Here is a 17332-nt window from a genome sequence, read left to right on the forward strand (position 1 = left end):
ATTGATAAACCAGACCTTAATACTGACTACTCTTATTTAAGAACATTTTTTTTAGTCTTTGGAAAGCAATGTACTTTTTCACAGTACAGGGTCTAACATTCTCAAATAAGAACATGATTAAGCCCCAAAAGGCAACCTGGTTTTTGATAGAATGTATAACCGAGGGAACAAGGAACAAATTCTAAATGATGTGAAAATCACATTTATTCTCTCAATACCTATGAGGTAGGGAGACCATGCCTACTATTCCCATCAAAAGGCTACAGGGAGGGGGGCGCCTGAGTGGCTCAGTCGGTTAAGCGACTGCCTTCGGCTCAGGTCATGATCCTGGAGTCCCTGGATCGAGTCCCTGGATCGAGTCCCGGGATCGAGTCCCGCATCGGGCTCCCTGCTCGGCGGGGAGTCTGCTTCTCCCTCTGACCCTCCCCCCTCTCATGTGCGCGCTCTCTCTCTCTCATTCTGTCTCAAATAAATAAATAAAATCTTAAAAAAAAAAAAAAGGCTACAGGGCTTTTTTTTGGGGGGGGGGGGTTAATTATCATAAACCAAAGAGAAGATCAGAGCCTAAAGAAGCCAAGAAAGTAAAGGCAGGGGGTGGGGGCGCACAGCCTTTTTGAAACAGTGAGGCCAGTATCTGACCCAGGTTAGAGGACCCCAACTACAATATGCTTTTCTGTCTTCCCCTGGGCCTGCCTGAAACAAGTTAAGTCAGGTTATGTGCTGAGAGCCCTTCAGAAAAGCTCAGCCCTTTCTCTTATGATTACTATCAAACGTTCAGACTACAGCAAGGCAGGATCCACTGCCCTCAGGGTTAAGATGCAAACTCTTGAATGACTCCTCACTATTCTGCACCCCAACCCTGCAAGGCCAGCGGTATTCTGCCTTTCATCTTTGCATTTACTGCTCTTTTCTTGTTACTTGGTTAACCCCTGCCTGTCCTTCAAAATTCAGCCTAGAGGTCACCTCTTTCAAGAACACTTCTTTGACCCCTATTGTCCAATTCTGTAAGTGCTAACATGTCACTGCCTGCTTACCAGTGTTCTCTCATTATAATCTTAAACGGAAAGGACCATCTTAAATATTCCTCATTATGTCTCTAGAACATAGCAGAACATAGGCTTTGGGTTTGGAAATACCTGGGTTTGTATTCCAATCTAGTCATTTTCAAACTGGGGCCATATGGACAACTAGGAAATGTGAGAGAGAGCCCTCTCTATGAAGTGGGAAAGAGAGGGTCTACCTCATAAAGTTGCAAAGACTTCAGTGAGATAAGGTATGTAAAGGATGCCTGGCACAAAGTGGGCCCTCAACAGATTATTTATAATTCAGAGCTAGTCACATGGGAAATGGGAACTACTTGCAGCAGTCTTGATTTATCATCTCATACTAATAAACGGACATTTGAACAGATGAAAACACAAAAAAAGGCAGTGGTTTTCCTCCCCTATCCCTGCCAAAAATGACAAGAAAATTTAATGATTCCCTGGAAAAATGCAAACACAAAAAAGAAAATTTGAGTTTCTGTGAATCCCAGATTAATAAGTCCTATGAGGGGGCGCCTGGGTGGCTCAATCGGTTAAGCGGCTGCCCTCAGCTCACGTCATGATCCTATAGATGGTCCTGGGATGGAGCCCTGCATCAGGCTCCCTGCTCAGCAAGGAGCCTGCTTCTCCCTCTGCCTGCTGCTCCCCCTGCTTGTGCTCTGTCAAATAAATAAATAAAATCTTTTTAAAAAGTCCTATAGGGGCACCTGGGTGGCTCAGTCGGTTAACCGGCTGCCTTAGGCTCAGGTCATGATCCCAAGCCAAGGTCCTGGGATCTATCCGTGCTCCCTTCTCAGCAGGGAGCCTGCTTCTCCCTCTCCCACTCCCCCTGCTTGTGCTCTCTCTGTCAAATAAATAAATCTTAAAAAAAAAAATTAAAAAAAAAAGTCCTAAAGAGATTCTTTGAATTTAGGGGAAATTGCTTAAGCTTGGTCAAGTCACTTTAATTCTATCAAGCAAAAACAGCACTGGTCTTTAAAAACCTGGCCAATAAATAACCTAAGGAAACATAAACTTGCTACAGTTGTCAGTACAGAAAGAACCCCCACAGAGAAGGAACCTGTATAATAATCAATATGCAGTGGAACACAACTATGAAACGGTGAATTAGCTACATGTGTGCAAACAACTGAAAAGTTACCACCTGTGCAGAAAAGGTAACAGTTCCTCAGTTAAAGGTTGTGCATGAACACAATGTTCTAACGTGGCATAGACGTGCAGGCTTAAACATTTGTTACAATGCGATAAACACTTCAATTATGCATCTAGTAAATGTTTCGGGAAAAGGCAAGCAACATACTTAAAATATTAAGCCCGAACTTTTCTTTGGTAGCCATTAAATAAATCAAACAATCTGGGGAAATTCCTCCACACCTACTAAAGACTGTTCAAAGACCAAGACTGAATCTTTCCAGTCTTTTAACACCACGCTGACAAGTCGCTTTAATAAAACGTAACTTCCCCCAGTAACAACTAATTAGTACTTTCAAAAAGTACTCGTTTCTTCTGGTTACTGGGAAACATCACGCTGGTCTACTCCTGCAGAACTGTGAAGAAGGGAAGAGAAGAAATGGCGTGTCTGTGCTGGCAATTACTACACAGAAATAACACTTTTCTCCTTTTTGTCCTGGGGCGGGGAGCAAAGCAAGTCTGAGGTCTCCGCAGTTGAAACTAGTGGGACACGCTGCTATTACAAATGAGCCTGGTCACTTCCACTACATTAGGGGCCACAGACGATGCCAACCCTCCTTGGCCGCCCTTGCCCCTTCCTCACCCCCTCTCCGTCCCTCCCCTAAAGGAAGCCTCGTGGCAATTCGGGTGATGAAACACCCAGCAACGGGCGGCCACGCACTCGGGACGCGCTCCGCGGCGACGGCCGCAGCTCGTACCCACCCCCACCCAGTCCGCCCAGCATCGGGGCGCCACCGCCATGGAGGGCCCCCGGCCCGCACCCCTCCCCAGCGGGGGGCTTCCCGGGCCAGTCCTCCCCGCTAACTTCCCCGCAGCCTCGCACGGACCCAAGGGATCCGAGTCCCGCCGCCCCCGAGCTCCGAGTCACCTTCCCTATCAGTCCATCCCGCCTCCCCGCCTGCACTCCCGAGGGCTGGTCAGCGGAGCGGAGCGGCGCCGCACGCAGGGAGCGGAGAGAGCGGCCCTCGTCCTTGTCGCCGTCGTCCTCCGCCACGGCCGCAGCGCTAACGCCGGAGACCGAGCTGGCCGGGGCCGCGCGCCGCTCCGCGTCCCCTGGCGCCTTCTCTTGCGTGGCGCCCGGCCGGCAAGCTGGCAAGCAGGAGGGCGGGGTCGGCGCCCCAGGAAGGGAAAGAGCGCGAGGGGCCGGCTAACGCCGCCGCCTCCGTCGCCGCTGAGTCAGCGCGAAGCGCGCTCCCCGCGTCGGCGCCGCGCGGGCCAGCACCAGCAGCCTCATGGAGAGTGCGGACGGCAGCCCGCGGGCCCGGGCCGGGAGCCTACAACTCCCGACATGCAACGGGCAGGGGGGCGCTTCCGGACGCTCGCCGAGGCCTGTGGTGCATGCCGGGATGGGGCGTCCGGCGCGAGTCCCTCCCACGCCGCTGAGTCTCGCGTGGGTCCTAGCCGCCGGTCGGGTGTGCTTAGAACGTTCCGTAAAGGCTTCATTAGGTAGTTGGTAGGTTAGAGTATCGAACTCCTGAGATCCAGATGACGTAGTCCAAACCACGTGTGATTTAATTGCTCTTCTATGGTCCCACGTGTTTAGGGTCCGGGAGGGTGACTATCCTCTCAGGAGCGCTGAAAATTCTTAAACTTCACTTTAAACGTACTAATATATTATCATTCATGAAAAGGAGAGCATTCTTAGGGAGTTCTCGTAGGTTACTCCTCTGGTACTGTTACTCGTTTATTCAGAGGCAGTATTGGCTCAAGTTGTCTACATTTGAATTCCCGCCATCCTCTTTCCCCTCCCACACTTGACCTCAGTTTCGGGCACTTTCATAATCTAGCTGTATTTCAGTTTACTCATTTGTAAAATGGGAACAACAGTATTGACCTCAAAGGATTCTTGTGAGGACTGGGATAATATATGTTTGCACACAATAAGTGCTCAGTTAGGTTTCATTGTTGCTTATTCACTACTGAATACAGACTTGGTTGCAGTCGCTCTAACTATAGTGAGGAACAAACAAAACTTGGGAGGGGAAATTCGGAAAAGAAGTAGAATAAAAGTACTGTAACAATTTAGCAGCTCCATTTGTTTAGTGACCCACCATGTGCAAGACACTACACTATGTATTTCATATATACAATATTCTCCATCACTTTTGCATCACGTCTGTAATTTTAAAATGTCAGGCAAGGATTCCCGTCCTATTTCAGTGTATCTCTGGAGTCTAGCACATAGGACAGTGCCAGCCTGTAGTTAAAACTCAGTAAGTAGATAATTGCGTGGATTGATTCTTACATTACCTATGTCCCTCAAGGACTATCAAGACCCAATATTAATCCTAGTCTGAGTGGCTCCAAAATCTTTAATATATTCAGTCTATGTATGTTCCATTTACCTAGTATCTACAGCTTATCTATAGTTTATCTAGCGACATTGGCCCTTTATGGTAATTAAAATACCTAGGATTATAAAAATCTTTCAATTTTGAAAACTTACATTATTTGGAAACAAAGAAGCACTAGGTGGAATCCAAGTGAAGAGGACCAGAAAGGGTTATTAAATTTGACCACTTTATAGTCTGGCTTTCTCATCGCAGACTAACATAAAATAATATGAAAATGTTAATAGGGACGCCTGGGTGGCTCAGTCGGTTAAGTGTCTGCCTTCGGCTCAGAGCATGATCCCAGGGTGCTAGAATGGAGTCCGTGCTTCTCCCCCTCCATCTGCCTGCTGCTCCCCCTGCTTGTGCTGTCTCTCTCTGTGTCAAATAAATAAATAAAATCTTTTTTAAAAAGTTGATAGATAACATTGTCATTATTTTAATTTAAAGCATGTGTACTTGCACATAGCAATGTTTTTACGTATTAATTGCCAACATTTTGGAGCATTTATTATGTGCCAGAAACAGCTTTAAGTGTTCCTAAATTAATCCTCACAACAACTCTATGAGGTAAGTATTATCATTAACCCTATTTTATAGATAAGGAAACTGAAAGCAGCAGAGCTGAGATTCAAACCAGCTGAGATTGCAGATGATTTTTTTTTCATACTTGTACATTTTTGGATTTAAAAAAATCCTCCACAGGGGCGCCTGGGTGGCTCAGTCATTAAGCGTCTGCCTTCGGCTCAGGTCATGATCCCAGGGTCCTGGGATCGAGTCCCACATTGGGCTCCCTGCTCGGTGGGAAGCCTGCTTCTCCCTCTCTCTCTGCCCCTGCTTGTGTTCCCTCTCTCGCTGTCTCTCTCTGTCAAATAAATAAATAAAATCTTTAAAAATAAATAAATAAATAAATAATAAATAAATAAAATAAAATAAAAATAAAAAATCCTCCACAGTGTGATGTAATGAGCAGTGGGTATTATATAAGACTGGTGAATCACTGAACTCTACCTCTGAAACTAATAATACACTATATGTTAATTGAATTTAAATTTTTTAAAAAGTAAAAAATAAAAAAACAAAAAGGCAAAAAAAAAAAATCCTCCACAGTGACCATGTAGTATTTTCATAAGCAGAAAAACATTAAAAAAAAAAACCTGACTCTAATAAAAGGAAAAAAGAAATAGTTTCATTCACTCTTTGAGCATTTATTGAATGCTATGTCCCTTATGAGCATTTTCCAGATTTCTTCAACCAGGTTTGTTTAATCATTTCTTTGATGTTGCTTTTTTTAAACCTCTTTTATGTCATGAATATATCCTAATATGTTTTTGTTTTGTATTAAATTTGTGTGGTTGTCTTACCTATGACTCAATTCTTGAAGACTGAAAATAAATCTTACCTTGATTCTGTTTATGGATAGTGATTTCTCAGTAAATATTTGTGAGATGCATTGAATTGAACCAAAAATAATACAGTTGTGAGCTGCTAACCCCTGAGTTCCGTGTCAACTTCTCTTCTTCATATGCTTCATCTCAATGCTTGTTAAGCCCAGTACCATTGTCACCAAAAGCTCATTCATTCAAGATGGGTTTCCTGGCAGAGAAAGAAGTTAGAAAATAGGTCAGGTAAGCTGTCTTTACTGGTCCTAGTCCAATCATTGTTTTTTCTTAGAGGAAGTGGGTGTGAGGCAGGAAGCCTGAGGCAGACTAAAGGACTGAAGCATTATTTAGTAAAGGAAAAAAAATTTTTTTTTTAAATATTTAATTTATTTGACAGAGAGAGACACAGCGAGAGAGGGAACACAAGCAGGGGGAGTGGGAGAGGGAGAAGCAGGCTTCCCGCCAAGCAGGGAGCCCGACATGGGGCTTGATTCTAGGACCCTGGGATCATGACCTGAGCCGAAGGCAGATGCCCAACGACTAAGCCACCCAGGCGCCCCAAAGGAAAAAACTTTTATTTTTAGTCCAAAACACTGTACAGTCCCTTAGGCTTCATTATAATGACATCTCTCCTCCATGTCAGTTGATTGCTAACTGTTAATAGTCTTTTAAATGGTCAGTATCCACTGATATTGAATAGAAACACCAAGAGATTCCTAAATCAGACACCTTTAAAAATTCAGGTTCTATTTACCTACTACAGATTGCAAGTTTCTTTCTATGTGCATTGTCTGTCTTTAGTTTCAAATTGGGAGATGGGAACACTTGGGATCCTGGGATTGAAGAATATTTCTAGTTTGAAATCCTTACAGGGTTCTTATGACCTATCGCTCCCTGATCACTTATCTACCAAAATCACAACTTAAAAATGCCATTTTTTTGTCTGTGTGTATATATGTAGATTAGATTTTTGCCTTGAGCTTTAATCTAAAGTTTAAAAAGTTAGGCTAGCATCCAACAGAGAAGAATTTGGTATTACTTTGTATATGGGGAACCAAATGCCCATATATACTCCAGGAAATCACACAGTTGTTCAATTTATTTTTAAAACCCTTAAATAGTATTTACTCTGTTTCAGGTACCTGTCATAAAGTACTTCAGAACATTGTTAATCCTCATAATAACCCTATGGAGTTGGTACTATTACCCCATTTCACAGATGGGAAAATTAAGGCACTAAGAAATTAACTCATCCAAGATCATTTAGCTCCTGAATGTGAGAGCTGAAATTTGAACCCAGGTCATCTGGCTCTACAGTCCTATGCTCATAACTACTGCCCTTTTAAACTAATTGAATTGACCATCCCTCAACCTAAGGCTACTCTGTTCTGGTGAAAGTTCTTCTGGTTAAGGAAAGTGCCTTAGGGATTAGTTCTGGGTAAGTAATGTTCCATTACTTTTTTTTTTTTTTTTAAGATTTTATTTATTTATTTGACAGAGAGAGACATAGCGACAGAGGGAACACAAGTAGAGGGACTAGTAGAGGGAGAAGCAGGCTTCCCGCTGAGCAGGGAGCCCGATGCGGGGCTCAATCCCAGGACCCTGGGATCATGACCTGAGCCGAAGGCAGACGCTTAACGACTGAGCCACCCAGGCGCCCCGTTCCATTACTTTTGATAGTTTTATCAAGAAACATCTATTAAGTGCTTTATTGCACAGGAATTGTACTAAATGCTTCTTGAGTTTAGATGGACTTAGAAGATAAAGAGTAATTGCCTATCTCGGATGTATTTATGTCAATTATCCACATAAAGCTTACCAAAAGATAAGGAAATACAAATTATTAATACACGTCTATAGTGCTTTTAGAATTCATAATTCATTGCATTTGATCCTCATACCAACTCATTGGTTGGCCAGGCAAGTATTGGTAGTTTCATTTTACGGATGATAAAACACTGAAGTCCAAAAAGGTTAAGAGACTTTCCAGAAATCCCACAGATACCGAACAACAGGGTTTGCACTGTAATCCAGGTCTCCTGACTCCAAATCCAGTGATCTATCCCCTCTATTAAGGCCCTTTCCTGCGATCTGAACTTAACTTTGTTGTTACCTTGGCAACAGTGTAGAACACTCAGTGCCTGAAAACCATGACGCTGCCTTTTCTGTGTGCCACAAACTTGAAAGTTTAGCTGAGGTCACCTTAACCACCACTACTTTTGTCAAATTCCCTTCTGCATGGGCTTCATCTTAATGTTTGTCAAGTCTAGAGCCTTGTCACCAAGCTCATTTATGATGGGTTTCTTGGCAGATAGGTCAGGTATACTGTCTTTTCTAGTCCTGCTGCAGTTATTCTGTATCTGTTAGGCCCAAGTATGGAGCAAAAGCCTGACGGACACTAAATAGCAGCTTGGAATGAGGTCTTTTCCCTTGCTTGGGCTTCACATTTCACTTCGAATGTAGTCATTTGCCTCTGAACGGCTCTTGTGAGGCAGCTCTTTGGCAAAGGTAAGAGGCCTTTGCCTTCTGTTGGTTTTAGGCAACAAACTGTAGAGTGGTTTCGATAGGGGATAGTCTTTTTTTTTTTAGATTTTATTTATTTATTTGACAGAGACAGACACAATGAGAGAAGGAACACAAGCAGGGGGAGTGGGAGAGGGAGAAGCAGGCTTCCTGCTGAGCAGGGAGCTCGATGCAGGGCTTAATCCCAGGACCCTGGGATCATGACCTGAGCTGAAGGCAGATGCTTAACGACTGAGCCACCCAGGCGCCCCTGGATAGTCTTTATTTTAGAGGAAACAGTCATGCCTCTGGGGCCCCCTTCTTATCCACCTATGAAGTTATGAAGAATCAGACAGATGTCTGATCAGATTCTAAGAAAACTTGGAATGCTAGGTCATTTAAGATTTTGTCAGCAGGTGGCACTTCTCTCCTTAGTCACTAAATACAATCTCTCCACTAAAAGAAATACTGTTTTTCTTTGCTGCTATTGAGTTCCTCAGAAGTGGTTAGCCACCCGAACATTTCTCCTCAGTTCCTTTTTGCAGTGATTCAGTCTACAATATCTATTTATGTATTTTGTTTATACTTTCCCCATAAGATCTGAAATTGTCTATAGCATACAATATACAACAGCAAAAGATGAAGAGGAGACTATGAACTGCAGTAAAGAATATACAATTTGATTTTGAGTTGTGGGTAGCTGGAGCAAAAATACACACAAATGTGTACCAGTACTTTGGGTGAATGGGCAGGGAGAGAGAATGACTTCTCTAGAGTTTGAAATTAAAATGGAAGTTGTTACCTAGGGTTATTAGAGGCAAATTTCTATGCCTGTCTCATCTCTCTAACTTAATTTATAATAAGTGACTCCTGATCTGTAAAAAACGAAGCAGTACTTTCACTGTCATGACGCTTCAAGGGTGCACAATTAGCGTTCCTCCCCCTCTGTTCTTCAACGTTTCAAGAGGCGGGCCTCCCCCATTCATTTATCCTACACAGATTGAGCTCTGACGGTCTACAGGGTTTTGTCCTGCACCTTGGGAAGACAAGCCTACCCTTTAGGCTTGTGCGTGCCAAATCAATTTATAAGATTTCCTTCAGAGAGAGCGCTTTCAATTAGTTGGAGAGAAAAGATCTACATTCATACTCATGAATAACTAGAGGACTGTATCAGGCAATGTTACAATCAAATGCTAAATCTGTGCGATTGGTCTTCGTAGGATTCTAGGGTTGTTCTGCCTATTTAAAAATAGATGGGTAGGGGCGCCTGGGTGGCTCGGAGGGTTAAGCGTCTGTCTTCAGCTCAGGTCATGATCCCAGGGTCCTGGGATCGAGCCCCACTTCGGGCTCCTGGCTCAGCGGGGAGCCTGCTTCTCTCTCTGCCTCTCCCCCTGCTCATGCTCTCTCTCTCTCTCTCTCTCTGTATCTCTGTGTCTCAAATGAATAAATAAAAATCTTAAACAAAAATAAATGGGTAAATTTCATCTCGTTTCTAACAGAAAACCAGTTTGAAATTGTGGATTCCCTCATCAATACCGTCTGTTAGAAATGGCATGGTCCTCAATAGCTGAGGCGGGCGGGGGGGTTGGGGCTGCTGTGAGCAGAGGACGAAGAGGGCCCCTAAATATCCGCCCCGCAGCCCACGGGATGCTTGATGATGATTTACCGAAAGACCAGCCTCTCGCCCCGTCCATCGTTGGACGGGCGCCGACGTTGGGGGCCCTGCTCCCTGCGCCCGGGGCAGGTGGTGGCGGCGGGGCGGGCGGCTTTGTGGCGCGCGCGGGTTCCACCGCAGGCGGCGCGGAGGCGGGGCCGGGCAGAGGCGCCCGCCCCCCCGCCGCCGGCACTCGCTCCGGGCGCGGGCGCCGCGCATGGCGGGCCCCGCAAGGTCTGGCTTCCCTGCGCACACGAATAGCCGTCTGGACGCGTTCCTGCGGAGGCAGCTGCCGCCCGAGGTCTACGACGCCGTCCGCGCCTACGAGCCGTGCATCGTGGTGTCCGACTCGGAGAAGCACACCTTCAAGTACGTGGTGCTCAGCGATCGGCTCATCTACCTGACCGAGAACCCGCCCAAGTCCATACGGCGAGCCGTGGCGCTGCGGGACGTCGTGGCCATTGACCTGGTGAGGAGCGCGGGCGGACAGGCGGGCTCGCGAGAACTCCCTTCGCGGGTCCCCCAATTTCAGCCCTCCGCATGCGGGAAGAGGGAGGAGGCGGCAGACCTTCCCCATCCCTCCCTGGACTCCCGTACTTTAACTTACTTGAGGACTAGAAGCCACAGGAAAACTGGATTGCTGTGGGTACTCCGATTAAAGATGCCTTGCCCGTTCTCGTCATGTGTACCGGTCATCCCTTGTCCCCCCCAAATAGGGCTACAGGTTTGAGAACATAGCCCCCTATGAAAAGTATGCTTTAAAGTCATTTTTTCGTTCATTAAGCACCTAACCTGTTCCAGGCACTTGTTCTAGGCACTGAGGATGCAAAAATGAAATAGGGCCCCTTCCTAGAAGCTGCTGTGGGAGAGAAAAAGCCAGAACCAATGCAAATAAATGCAGTGTGCTAAGTACTATTATGCCTTGTTTACTTTTTTATCAACAGTGCTTAGAGCTTGTTAGGTGCTCAATATGACTAAGTGAGTGAATGAATGAATGAATGAATGAGATGTGCACAGGACACCTGGCAATCTCAGGCAGGTCACTTGATTCAAACTGGGCTTCAAAACTTCTTGAAGAAGATACAGTTTGGCATAGACACGCCTTGTCCCAGTTTTTAGTGTGCAGCTACTATATCCCTTTCCTCCAGGAATAGATTTACCTTATAAACCCAGCAACAGATTGGAAGCAGTCTCCTCTCCAATTACTGTTTTTTCCCCCTTGGCTCCCTTTGTCTGAGTTGCTCTCCAGGTGTGTTCCTTTTTCCACTAGGGACAGGTGTCTAGCCTCATCCCCCGTCTCCCCCGCCCCTCCCTCCAGTCTCTGCATCTCCCAAAGGAGAAGTTGACAAGACTTGGTGGGGCTGTTTTGCCCAGAGAAGCATAGCTTGCTTGGAACACATCTGTAAGAAAAGGATACAATTTAGTGAAAAAAGTGCTTTTATTTTTTCTCCTTAAAATACCTCTGTCAGTTAATATCACTATGCAAATTTATTTGTGGGGTTTTTTTGGTTTTGTTTTATGTTTTTTGTTTTAGAGTAAAAGTTGGAAGCAAACTGCCTTTTTCCTCACTACCACTATTTTCATTCTCTTGAAATAAAATTTAAAACAGTTAATTTCCTTTATCAAATGCTTTTAAAACATTACATGCTTAGGGCGCCTGGGTGGCTCAGTTGGTTAAGCGACTGCCTTCGGCTCAGGTCATGATCCTGGAGTCCCGGGATCGAGTCCCACATCGGGCTCCCTGCTCAGCAAGGGGGTCTGCTTATCCCTCTGACCCTCTTCCCTCTCATGCTCTCTGTCTCCCATTCTCTCTCTCAGATAAATAAATAAAATCTTTAAAAAAAAAAAATTACATGCTTAGCTTTTTCTGTCTGCGGTGTAAACATTTATTGTTGTGACAAAATGTAATAATTTTACGATATTGTTACTCTCCCCGACAAGACACAGTATATTTATTCCAATGGTTGTTATATATCTTTCTTTTTGAGTTGTCAGAATCTGAAAAGTGTGTGAAGTTTCCTAGGCCTTCAAGCCAAAAATCCTCCCAAAAGGTGTACCAATTCATTTGGACTTCTTTATGTACAAAATTTACCTTTCGGGCATATAGAAGACTGTGGAAAGGTGCTGAACAAATCTAAGATTTCAGCACTGTTGATAGATTGAATGTCCATCTTGCACAATATAGTTGTGGCAGGCAGAATAACGGCCCCCCAAAGATACCCCTGGAACCTGTGAATACGTTACATTACACAGCAAAGAGGAATTAAAGTTGCAGATGCAATTAAGATTGCTTGCTAATCAGCTGATTTTAAAACAGGGAGATTAAAAAAAACCCCAAAGTGTCCAATAAATAAAGAAACCCAAAAAAGGAAAAGAAAGAAGCCAAAATAAGTAAAAGAGGGAGATTATTTTGGATTATCTGGGTGGGTCCAATGTAATCACAAAATCCTCCAAAGTGGAAAAAGGAGGCAGAGTGCTGCAGCACAAGACTTAGTTCTGAAGGTGGAAGGGGCCAGAAGCCAAGGAATGTGTACAGCCTCTGGAAGCTGGAAAAGGCAAGGAAACAGGTTTTCTCCTAAGCCTCCAGAAGGAATGCACTCCTCCTGACACCTTGATTTTAGCCCAGTGAGACCCATTTTGGACTTCTGACCTCCAGAACTGTAAGAGAATAAATCTGTGTTGCTTAATGCCACAGATTATGTGGTAATATGTTACAACAGCAAATGAATAGAAATGTTTTCTATTAATGTTGTTTGTTTATTGAGGGAGAGAGCGAGAGCGAGCACACGTGCGGGGGAGTGGGAGGGGTGAGGAGGGACAGAGGGAGAGGGAGAGAGAGAATCTTAAGGAGGCTCCATGTCCAGCAAGGAGCCCAACTCGGGTCTCAGTCTCACAACCCTGAGACCGTGACCTGAGCCAAAACCAAGAGTCTGATGCTTAACCGACTGAGCCACCCAGGCATCCCAATGATTACCCATTTTCACAACATTAATAGGATGGGGTGCCTGGGTGGCTCAGTCGGTTAAGCATCAGACTCTTGATTTTGGCTCAGGTCATGATCTCAGGGTTGTGAGACTGAGACCTGAGTTGGGCTCCCCACTCAGTAGATAGTCTGCTTGAGACTCTTTCTCTCTGCCCCTTCCCCCCCCCAATAATTAAAGAAATCTTTAAAAAAAATTGGTAATCATTTTTTAAAAATATTGTTTCAGTGAGAAATAAATATAATCAGACTGAGTACAAATGCCTTAACAATCTCTTTTTCTGAGGTTTTATAAAATAATTCTCTGTGGAGAATTTTCCTGATTTCTTTTGTTATATGTCATATAGTCACTTATCCATGCTAACTCAGTCACTTCAATTATATGATTTCAGTGCCAGGCAGCTTTGTTTTTTAGAACCGGTTCCTCCTTCCTTGAAAGATAAACTGTTTACTCTCCTTTTTTTAGGGTGCTCTCCTCTTTCTAAGGTCAACTCTTTAGACATCCTTTTCCATTCTCAAAGTTTTTCTCATTTTACTGTACATGTCTGTCTTGTTATTTAACTTTCAGCCGGTTCAGGTTCCCATCCTGCCTTTGTTCTAGCCGTCACGGTAATAAAGTCCCTAAGCAAACCAGTCCTTTATACCTCTGGGCCCCAGGCCTCCCGGTTCCATGTTCGACCAGATTCCTTATTTATTTTGAGACACATTTTGCAATTACACTTCAGAATATAATTTGCAAATATACAAATAAAATTCCATTCTCTCCCCTAAGGAAAAAAAAATGAAGGTAACAGCAACAAAAAAATTAGGCCAGAGCTTGCATTGAATAAAAATGAGATTTCCCTTCCAGCAAAGATGAGCTTAAAGTGCACTGGGAGATCTCTGTGTTTGATATGGTTCATCTCCTAAAAGAAAGAGTTTCTAAGGTTGCTTGGGCAGAGCTTTTATAAAAAGGCTGACATTTTCTTTAAGAGTTACTTTTGGAAGAATTCTGCTCTTGTTGTGGGCATCAAAACATTTCTTTAAACTCTTCTAAGATTAAACACATATTTTTTAAGTGTGAGAAGCAACTATCCAGAAGTGAATTTCCTAGGAATTCACTCTCCTTCAATGCCATCCCATCATCTACAGAGAAAAACAAATCTGTCAAATCCAGCAGCCTTCACCTCTTAACCTCTTGCCGGTCTTTGTCCTTGTCTTTTTACCACTCCTCCCAGTGAGTATGGGCTCTCCAGCCATCCCAGGCTCCATGAGGCTTCCTGAACAGGCAACAAAGGCACCTGTTACAACCTGGCCTGTTGCTCATGGTGAACATGTCCTCCTCCTTCGAGGTTGTTCAGATCCTCATATTTATAATCCTCCTCTTCCTCTCTTCCTCTCTCTCCTCTTAAAACATGTCAAAACAGGGGCACCTGGCTAGCTCAGGCAGGAGAACATGTCACTCTTGATCTCGGGTTGTGAGTTTGAACCCCATGATAGGCGCAGGGTTTACTTAAAAAAAAAAAAAAAGTAAAAACATCTTGGCTTGAACAGAAACAGGTCACAGGCTGTTTGTTCAAGGGGCTGCAAGAGTTTGCCAACTGATCCCCGCTTTCCCCACTGCTGTATTCAGAGCCAACACGTTTTTGGCTAAGCCCATCATTCTTTTTTTTTTTTTTTTTTTAAGATTTTATTTATTCATTTGAGACACAGAGATACAGAGAGACAGAGAGAGCACAAGCAGGGGGAGAGGCAGAGGGAGAGGAAGAAGCAGGCTCTCTACCGAGCCAGGAGCCCGACGTGGGGCTCGATCCCAGGACCCTGGGATCATGACCCAAGCCGAAGGCAGACGCTTAACCATCTGAGCCACCCAGGTGCCCCTAAGCCCATCATTCTTTCTCTGAGTTTTTCTTTTTTCTTTTTTTTTTTTTTTAAATGTTTTATTTATTTATTCATCAGAGTCAGAGAGAGAGAGGGGCAGAGGCAGAGGGAGAAGCAGGCTCCCCGCCTAGCAGGGAGCCCGATGTGGGACTCGATCCCAGGACCCTGGGGTCATGACCTGAGCCGAAGGCAGACGCTTAACCATCTGAGCCACCCAGGCGCCCTCTCTGAGTTTTTTCTTGGCTAGACCATGAGGCAGGACTTTCGGTCAGTTTTGTTCATTGCTGTATCCCTGGTTCCTAGAACATTGCCTGGCACAGATGAGATGGTCAATAACTATTTGTTAAATACTCAACATTTCTTCTGTTTCGAAATTTATTATCTGCAATATACATTGGACATTTAATAATACATTTTTTAATAATACATTTTTATTCAGTTTTTGCTCTCTACCTGTGTAGACTTGGTCCAGTTATTTACCTTCTAGTCTGTGCCTTCATTCCTCATTTTGTAAAATGGAGATAACAGCACCTTCCTTAGAGTTTGGGGGAGGATTAAATTCATTAATAAATGTAACACACTTAAAACAGTACTTGGCACATGGTAAGAGCTACAGACATGTTATTATTGATAACCTTTATTCACCCATATTAAGCCTATTAAGGCTCACTATGAATCTGTAATATAGATATTATCTTCTCTTTTCATATCAGGGCACTTGAATTTAGGAGATTTAGTAAATTTGGAAAGAAAATAACTTTTTTTGAGCACTGATTATATACTAGGTGTTTTAAATACATTATCTCATTTATTCTTCTTGAAAATCGCCCAGTAGGTTTGTCAAGTTTAATATGTCCGAAAACAGAATTCCTGATCTTCACCCCCAAATCTGTTCCTTTTCCTTAGCTTTCCTTATTTTAGGAAATAACATCATCTTCCATCAGCCTTAATTTTCTCACTCCCCACATCCAACAATCAGTGTACCCCTTGATTTGTGTAGAGGAGGAAAAAGTTTCCCTTGACCCTCTCAGGGTCCCTGGCTGGGTCTGGAAATGAAACTGACAAAGACAGATTAACAGGAAAAAAGCCTACAAATTTATTTAACATAAATTTTACATGACATGGAAGCCTTTATAAGGAAATGAAGACTTGAAGAAACAGGTAAATCTCTGTGTTTAATATTAAGTTTCATGAAGAATAGAGAGTCATGGAAAAATGGGATAGTACTAAAAAGGGGGTATGACTAAGGATAATAAACTAGGGAAAACTAGCAAGGGCTGTTCATTTGGATTCCTTTTACTGTCCTTGTCTTGGGTATAGGGAGGGCACCTCTCCCATGGGGTTCTAGGACCTGCTTCAAGGGAGCAGGGTGGAGAAAGGTCAGAGTTTCCTGCATCTGCTGTTTTCTCAAATTCTTTCAGCTCAAAATATTCAGTATACCAAGGTGCTATATTTTGGGGGAGTGTGTTCTGAACCTCCTCACTCCTCATCCAAAATACATCCAGCCATGATCTTTCTTACTCCTTTTACTTATGTCACTTACTCAATCCCTTATCTAGACTATTGAAATTGCCTCTAAACTTATTCCTCCATCAAGCAGTTGGGATGATCTTTTTAAACATAAATTGTAAATTAAGTTATATCACTCTTCTGTATCAAAATCTCCATTAACTTCCAAATTCCTTATTGCCTATAAGAGCCTCCATGAAAATCCCTTTATCTCTCTGACTTCTCTCCCACTTTTCCCAGAGCTCTTTATGCTCTTCTTTCCTGCCTCAGGGCCTTTGTACTTGCCATCCTATCTGGAACACTCTTCCTCCAGATCTTCAGAGGGCTGATTCCTTTTTATCAGTCATGTTTCCAAATTCAGCACCACCTCCACAGGGATGCCTCATATGACCCCCCAATCTAAAGTATCATTCCTGTGTCACACTCATCACATCTGTTGGCTTCAAAGCACTTACCAGTATTGGCATTATAATATTGATCTGTTTAATGACTTATTATTGTGTATCTCTCATAGTAAATGTAAGCTCCATGAGATCATGTCTGTCTTTACATCCCTGGGTCACTGTGTATCATATTGCCTGACACATAGTAGATGGTCAATAACTAGTTGTCAATTGGAAGAATGAATAAAGGAATAAACGGATGTTCAGATACATCATATAGTTTACCTCTCAGAGGGAGAGATCCTCTTTCCTTATTCCAAGTGTTGAGGGACCCTGGAAACTTGACACTTGATCACATAGCAGTGGGAGACCAGAGTAAATTCTCACCTAATGCTCAGGGTCAGTATTTTTCATGCTTCTTTTGTGCTTGTATGAGATGATCCCTGTGTTATTGACCTGAGTCCTGCATTTTGGTGGTGAGAGTTAGGTAAGATGAGA

At 43.7% G+C, this 17332-nt stretch overlaps 2 protein-coding genes across 5 annotated transcripts in view; one reads left to right on the top strand and one right to left on the bottom strand.

Moving 5' to 3' along the window:
* Positions 1-3503, bottom strand: part of XPOT (exportin for tRNA) — a 45476-nt gene extending 41973 nt beyond the window's left edge. Inside the window, exons 1-2 of one of the 4 annotated variants that reach the window (XM_035002235.1) lie at positions 3103-3503; positions 2418-2590 (exon numbers count right to left, since the gene is read on the bottom strand). The gene's annotated coding sequence lies outside the window, so the exon portion shown is untranslated. Of the gene's footprint in view, positions 1-2343; positions 2364-2417; positions 2591-3102 lie in introns of those variants that run through there. The other 3 variants (XM_035002234.1, XM_035002236.1, XM_035002233.1) reach the window with 3 other exon arrangements.
* Positions 3504-10319: 6816 nt separating this feature from the next.
* The window catches only part of CUNH12orf56 (chromosome unknown C12orf56 homolog), a 97200-nt gene continuing 90187 nt past the window's right edge, over positions 10320-17332 (top strand). Inside the window, exon 1 of the mRNA XM_035002886.1 lies at positions 10320-10571. Coding sequence (XP_034858777.1) covers positions 10320-10571 — 252 coding nt within the window. The remainder of the gene's footprint in view (positions 10572-17332) is intronic.

This window comes from Mirounga leonina, unplaced genomic scaffold (assembly GCF_011800145.1).
Source record: "Mirounga leonina isolate KUSES-001 unplaced genomic scaffold, KU_Mleo_1.0 Mir_126, whole genome shotgun sequence".
Lineage (NCBI taxonomy): Eukaryota > Metazoa > Chordata > Mammalia > Carnivora > Phocidae > Mirounga > Mirounga leonina.